The following is a 7,740-nucleotide window of genomic DNA, read 5'->3' on the forward strand; positions in this document are numbered from 1 at the left end:
TCCACCTTTATTCTTTTCTTTACAATAAGGCTTTCAAATAAGTCATGGTTGTACGGCAATGAAGCATCGGTGTTGAACACTGATGTCATGATGTCGATGATGATGATGACCCTAGCATCGCTACGCTGCACCTCGGATAATTGAGACCATTCATGGTCCAGCTCAGAGACTTTTAGTCGAGTGATGGGCAATAAACCATCAACAAGGGGAACTCAGATGACTTGCGTCAAACGACCGTGTCATCTTTTATCGAATTGGAGGTTTCTGTAAGCCACTATGTTGACAGACGATAAGTTACAGTCAAAGCCACGAAATTTCTGTTTTGGGAAATGACGCTTTATATATGGTGTTGTCCAACGGCAGGTGTTTCCTAATATCGGGGATCAAATAACTGTATTTCACACCGCTACCACTAAGGCAGGCTCACTCACTCAGACCAAGTCCGTAAGATAAGTCCAGGATCAGATTCTCCTCTTCTAGACAAAAACAAGGATCCCGCCGCACCTCTGAACGGCTTTTTTTCGCATACTTATAACAAAAATTCGTCTGACGTCTTGCTTATTGTTGTTCAAAATTTAAACGTTTGTTAGCATGATCCATAACTGACACAAGAACCCGACTAGACCTTACCTCACCGGTTTGTTTGCTCACCAATACGTACCATGAATCATAAACGACCAAAATACCTAAATTAGAAAAAAATTCCACGGAATTTCGACTTTTCTTAGAGATTTCGTACTTGGACTACGACGAGGACAAAGCTCTAATGGTACTTTAGAAAACTTTTCTAGATGACGCAAGAAAAACCAGAGTAACTCAGTAGGTGAACAAGTAATGTGGTTTCCGTGAAGGAAGCATGATGTCGCCAAATCCTGTTCTAATGGACAGCCAGTCACACTGCTGAACTGTCGATTGAGGTCAAACGGTCAAGTGTTCAACAACTGGCCGGAAGGCCACGGGTGCGAAACTCCGAGTTTTGTAAGACGTGTATCGCTGATGATTCCCAATAAGAATGAAATAGGCGCACAATGCTTCTCGGCCTTTCAGCATGGATTGGTTTGACTGACAAGACGAAGTCTCTATTGTACATTACAAGCTTCACTAAATCACGCTAAATTATTGATTAATCATTGGCATCTATTTATACCAATTATACCTTATTTATTAAGTCAGTTTCAGGGAAGAATGTCACATTAAACTCTTCGTGGCACCCTAGAAAAGACACTGATGAAGTCAGAGGGAAGCGCAGTTCCGACCTTAAGAGCACTACACGCAATCAGAAGTAAGGAGTTGTGTTGACATTTTGGAAAATTTCGCCGTTGATTGAGCTCTCAATCAATCCGTCGTACGTAAAAACGGAGTCATGTGTACTAAAATGCTCTGGACATTGTTAAAGGAACTGAAGCCGTGATTGATTTTATGTGCTCCGTGTTGTCTTACCTGCTCACCGCTCTAATACATTCAAAGTTAGTGGTTCGAAGTCGTAATCGATTCGTTGATATCCCACTGTACTCACTTTGTGAAGGGCGCTACAATAATATCTGTGACATAAAACGGTAGCTTATTCTCGACCCCAATTAGGACTATTAATCGGTTAAAACTCGTCTCCATCCTAGAACTCTTGAGTTTTTAAGAACAAAAACATGCTTGACTCAATAGTAAAGATGAGAATGACGTACCATGTCTACCAAAGCGATGTAGATGAAGGTTCCAGCGGTCACGGCAAAAATCCAATAGCTTGCAGAAGCCACATTGCCCACGGCGATTCCAATCAGCATGCCAAACAGCGAAAGTACGGAGGACACCACATTGAAAAACAGAGCTTCTTTGATACGCATTCCGGTTTTCAGCAAAACAGCAAAGTCGCCTAGACAGGAAAATCATAAAACGTTGCAAGGTGTAAAACTTTTAGCACACATCTATTGTAAATCTAATAGATACTTTGAACCCGCTTGGAAAAATAAATTTCCTGTTCAAAAAAACCTTCAGCTGATTAAGGGTATTTGAAATTTTTAACCCACTTCACATACTACCACTATTTAACAGAGGTTTGTGTGCCAAGAGACTGCATAGTGTTCAGGACGAAACTGTGATTCGTAAGACTGTTACCTCCCAACTTGAATATATAAGTTTCATATTGCTTTTCGATTTATTGGCGTTATTGGAAATGAAAAACGAAGTCCACATTTAAATTCCAAAATACTTTCGCAGACTGCAAACTATAGGTAATCTGTTCGCAAATATTATGTCAAATATCCCAGTGATTCACCCAACCACAAACGGTCATCTAATAAGTGTTACATTCTGTTTAATTACAGACTCATCATATTCTTGGTCAACCACGCGCAAAAAAACGGTATCGTTCACTCTGGATATTTGTGAGATACACTATGATGATTGCAACAGTAATGCACAGTTACAAGGACACACGTTGGCTTCACTTGTGTGAAATTCCATATTGAAATTTCAGATTTTCCCTACCACCTACAAAAATGAATGCGGTTGTCGAGCGCTTCCTTGTACTTGTGTGTTGCTTTCAAACTGACGGAATAGTCGGCACCCACCTGCTACTAGATGGGTTTTTTGCTCCAATTTGTGACCCCTTTCTCAGTCCTTTGGCATTTGCTAGTGATGGTTATCAGTTCTAGCTTTCTTACCAAACTGTTCGATGACGCCGTGCACGTGAAGAATCGATTATGGTTGGGTTTATGTTCTGCTGCAACGAGGCAGGATCAAATTTCAGGCTTTGTGTGGTCTATTCGAAAATCAGCCAAACGCATTGTTTCTAATCCGAATATTACTTCTATGGAGTAAACAAATACACTTGTTTTGCCCTAAACGCTTGCCTATTTTCTGTCTCCTCTGAATGTCTAGGTTTTTGCTGCCGCAAAATTCGTTGATGCGTGTCAGTAGAGTCAGAAAGGCCGACTGCGTTATCCAGGTTTTCTAAATTTGTGTAACTCATTTCCGAGAGTGACTGATGATGGTTTTGGTAAGAGGCAATCAGCTGTGTTGCTAACAGCAAAGTATGCCACAACCGCGGTCTGATAACAATTTTCTGGCAGAATTCACGCCTTTCTAACACGAACAAGCAGATAATCTTTGTCCGACCTCGCCCGTCAATTTTCTGCATGAAGAATCCCTTCGTAAGCAAAACAGTAGCAAAGTTGGGCTAAAATAGATGTAAATAGCAGGCAAAAAAGGAATTTTGCCTACTTGAATACTGTCTTCCGGATACGCACAATTTTCCTATGGCATGGTCGAGGACGCTTAGTCTGCAGTGTGACACTCACATGTGTGCTAAATCCTCAAATATTAAAGTAGTGCACTAAAGGATGCTTATTCTGCTGAGGTTTGTGTTTGGCTGTCTGTAGGAGGACGAAGGCTACGTAGGTTGAAAATTATACTTCATTACATTGAGTGTCATACAATAGTGGACAGTTTTCTGTTACCCAAGACGACTGAGTTCTCTGCAAAACAAAACCAAACCTCTGGTCTAACTCAAGCAAGCACCATCGCACCTCAGTAAAGAGAGACTGATCAACCGCCTGCCCCTTGGTAGGGTGTTGCTTGATATAACCATCCTTGAACTCACCCTGAACAAAGTTATCTAATATTAACAACTTGTACTTGTGAGCTTCCCTTCGTTAGCTGACCACCTACCGCTGCTATCGTCGCTCAATAGAATAAATTCATTTAATGATTAGACTCTCTCTTTGTTGGTGTTGTTACATAGCTCGGAAGATAATTTTTATCAATGGCTATCTATGTTCCGCGTCTTGCTTACTTAAAACTTTTGTTAGTGCCCTTTTTATCAGAAAACATCACAGACCTACTGCAAGTATCATACACCGGTGACAAGCACGTTATTAATCGTAATCGGTGCGTATTTTCACAGTGATCAGTACGTTTACAAATCTGGTTGGCAGTGTCTTTCCTGTGCTCTCCAGAAAGTGGCACGCAATAATTAATGATGACTGCGGTAACGATAAAATTATGCCGATATGCGATGTTTGTAACAAAGTGCAGTAAATGGTAAACTACGGAAAATTTAACGAAAAAAAAACGAATAGAAATAACTAGAAAATCCTAAAAGGTTTGAAAAAGTGGATCAAAGCAGATTATCTGAATATTTCGATCCATCTGAAAACGCCAACAGGCTGATGCCAACACGGGTGCATCCCGGTAGCTTTCGAAATTGCAACCTTGTGACGATGAGCAGAGAAGATTGAATAGCATGTTGATAAACTGAGAAGAAAAATCTAATAATGTTGGTATGTTCTCCTTCTTCTCCTAATTCACTGTGCTACGTGTCAAAAATTAACGGTGGCGCACCTGTAAAGACGTGAACATGAGTGGTTGGATTCGTTTCGAAAACGTTCTTCATCGTGCGGGACAGAGATCACAATTGAAACAGCAAAAAAATACGCTTCTGAGTTCTACTGTGTTGGAGTGTGAGTAGAAAAGGGGTACATTTCATCATACTGTCTTTGCTAAAGTCAGTTAGCCACACTGTCGGAACCGCTTGTTTTGATTTGGGAATCCTGTAGTCCGTAATAAACATCGAATGCTTTCTTGTAGGGGAATGATATCGGCTATTAGTTTTTAGAAGCAACGTAATAAACAGAACCAGATGTACAAGAAGAGTTTTTAAAGTTAAGTCATTATAGGCAGAGTCACATACCTAGTTCATGAGGGAGTTCGTGGCAGAAAACAGCCACCGCTGTACTCAATCCACCCGAAATACTTTGAGCGAAAGCTGCCCCTGGAAGGTAAGAAATTGTTTGCTATCAATACTCATCACTGTTTTTAAGAGGCTTAATCGGTTATGACTCTAGGCTTCGCTAAAATGTACCTTGAGCTTCGTCGTGGAGTATGCATATTGATCGAACAGAATAACCGGTATGTGGCAGAACCGTGAGACTAAGTACTTTGATCACTGGCATACAAAAACCGAAAACATCGTTAGAAACGAGAAAATTATCGATTTTGGTGGTAAGTCAAAGAGAACTTGCAGACTTGTGAGATAAATGAAGTTTTCTATGGATCCCTCCTTCATCATCGAGGGTACAAAGTCCTCCGCTCTACCACACGCGCCAGTGGAACGGACTGTCCATTCTGCGCGTCGAATAAGCATTATCATAGGTTACATTATACAGTTCTCGCGCGGACATTTAGAATCGAGGGTTATCTGACCTCAGGTGAGGAAACGATCACATCTTCGTCAAACTAAATGTGCTCAAGACCCGCAAATCAAAGCTAATTTTATGTGAATCCAAAGAGGGGTGATACACCTAGACCGACCGGAGTAAAGATATAGGATGAATCACGGCCAACTCATTCGTCCATGAATCCAGGTCTGATTTGTTTCATTATATGCGCGTTCAGAATGAACAACACTGATTTGATACACAGCTATGTGAAAAAGCCGGCCATCCAACAGGCCAGTCTGATGTATCGCTTGATGAAATATAACCATCTAGCCTGCTCTGGAAATTTAGTGCAAGGAAAAGACTCGGTTTGATTTTAAACTAGTATCTTGTTCAAGGTTGTCTCAGTTGATCTGAGAATGACAGACAATAGTATTGGAAGCCCTGTTATTCCCGAGGATTCTGGGTTAAGAATATACCTGTTAAGAGTAGTGTTTTTCTCAAACAAGGGCCGTCTGTGGAACGCATTGCAGACCTCTTCTGAGGAAACCGAACTCCTAACTGGAGAAGGGATATAGTTGGGTGATTTACTTCCCAACGGCAGAGTTCCGATCACCACAATGGTGATGGGATTTCTAAGATGGTGGTGGCTGCAGCACCACTAGATGGTGATCTTAGTACATTTTGATCTACGGTCTTGGACGCGCACAAACAAAGTATTGACACCTTTTGTTGCACAAAATCAGCAATTTCATTTGACCTCGATATAGGTATGGCATGTAGCTTCAAATGCTCAATGGACACGAAACTCCACCACAATAATTAATTCTCCTTATCTAAACACCGTTTGATTTGGTTAGAAATTTTGATGTGATGAAGCATTTGACAGTTTTGAAACCAATAATAGAGGGTAAAAAAAAACTTAAATTGAACAGCGCACGATGACTCGACAACCACCTATGTCCTCGTACTCAGCACTGTCTCCGCAAAACATCCAGATAATAAAGCATCTTGTTTGGAGAATCTTATTCGAGATTAACCGGCTTGCAATCGTCTACCCGAGATGACCAATCGAAATTGGCCTCTTCAGGCAAAAGGGACATTCAGGAGTACGGGGTTATGAAAAAACTTCAAGGATATTCCCCAGAAACCTTATTTTCTACCGCTCAGTGGTTTGACACTCTTGTTTACTAGCTTGCAGTACTAACTTTATATTACTCAAATGTCATACAAACACCAAACCAGCTTCACACAGATTGTCGCAGTTGACTGTCACTTTCAACAGATGGGATCAGTGACATTTCATCAGTTATCAAGTTGTCCAATCAAAGTTTGGTCGAAAGATTCCGGTATACCCGAGGATACCGCCAAGTTTTTCGAAAGCATAATTTGGAAAGGTCCCATAGAATCAATGCGGATCCAAAAAAACAATCGAACCAAGTTTAACTTGGATTCCTCACTAGGGCACTAATGTAGCTGATCACAAGGAAGAGGACTGGCTTTGCCCCGTATTTTCGGATCCGATCACACCTGTAACATATAATCTGGTCACTTTCAAATCAAATGACTTTCTGTCGGACCCTCACTGAGGACAGATGACTAGTCAGCTAAACACTGTGGTTGGTTATCCACAGTCAGGTTGTCTTTACTCAAGATTTAGTAGACTTAAACCCGGGTTTTTAAGTTTTTTTATCCGGTTAGGTGTTCATAAGTTGGGACTCCATCAATAGGTGAACAACGCTAGGTCATCAATGGCGTTTTTTTCGAAGGCAACCCATTTGTTTGACTGCATGGAACTAACTCTTTACAAATATTTTTACTATCTACCTATAGTATATCATTTAAAATATGAATTCGGTTAATTATTGACGTAGCTTGATGTCAAATCTGGCGGCGGTGGGAGACTTTTATGCTTTTAAGCCCACCATCAAGCAAATGTGGCTATGAAGCCAGCTTTCTCCGTTACAATCGCGCAGGTGCTTTGTGCCTTAATACAACGTTTCGTGTTGCTGTTTTAGATATTATTGAGTAGTTGCAGTAAACATCTGAATGACACCATTTGTTGAGCCAATGACATACATCTAACAATATTAACGACAGTGACAAGTGTAAAAATACACCTTAAATTCTTAGATGTGGTCGAAATGAGCAAGACAGCGAGGGCGCGTGATGCTCGCCTCCCTTCGTGTTTCACTGACGCGCCCAACGCACAGACATATAACAGAGAACTTAGTTCACTGAAGTACACAGACGACCGTTTGGTTTCTTCTACTAAATGACCACCGTTTCAGGACACAACAGGTGACCGCTATAAAAAGACAAGAGAGTTCTTTGTCCATTCCGAGGGTAGAGTACCTAGACCGGGCTTCAAGACCTGGCACGTTGTAGCCTCTTCACTTCTCGGATCTTTAGAATTAGTTTCGAGGAGGCATCCACAATTCCCTTTCTTCTTAAGATGGGCTCTTTAACTCGGGATAAATCTACTCCGTACTAGCTTACATGTCGGGGCTAAAGACGGGTTCCCCATGATGCTGACAATGTGAAAGAAATTATTATGGATACAAAAACATTAGCAGGAATCACCGAAATG

The 7,740-nt window shown here is 41.1% G+C and overlaps 1 protein-coding gene across 1 annotated transcript in view; it reads right to left on the reverse strand.

The window, feature by feature from the left end:
- Nucleotides 1–7,740, reverse strand: part of T265_08873 (hypothetical protein) — a gene marked incomplete at both ends in the record, with an annotated part of 46,922 nt that overhangs the window by 4,610 nt on the left and 34,572 nt on the right. The window contains 2 exons of the mRNA XM_009174795.1: nt 1,680–1,867; nt 4,685–4,765. Of these exons, the coding sequence (XP_009173059.1) occupies nt 1,680–1,867; nt 4,685–4,765 (269 nt within the window). The remainder of the gene's footprint in view (nt 1–1,679; nt 1,868–4,684; nt 4,766–7,740) is intronic.

Source organism: Opisthorchis viverrini (genome assembly GCF_000715545.1).
Source record: "Opisthorchis viverrini unplaced genomic scaffold opera_v5_243, whole genome shotgun sequence".
In the NCBI taxonomy this organism is placed as follows: Eukaryota; Metazoa; Platyhelminthes; class Trematoda; order Opisthorchiida; family Opisthorchiidae; genus Opisthorchis; species Opisthorchis viverrini.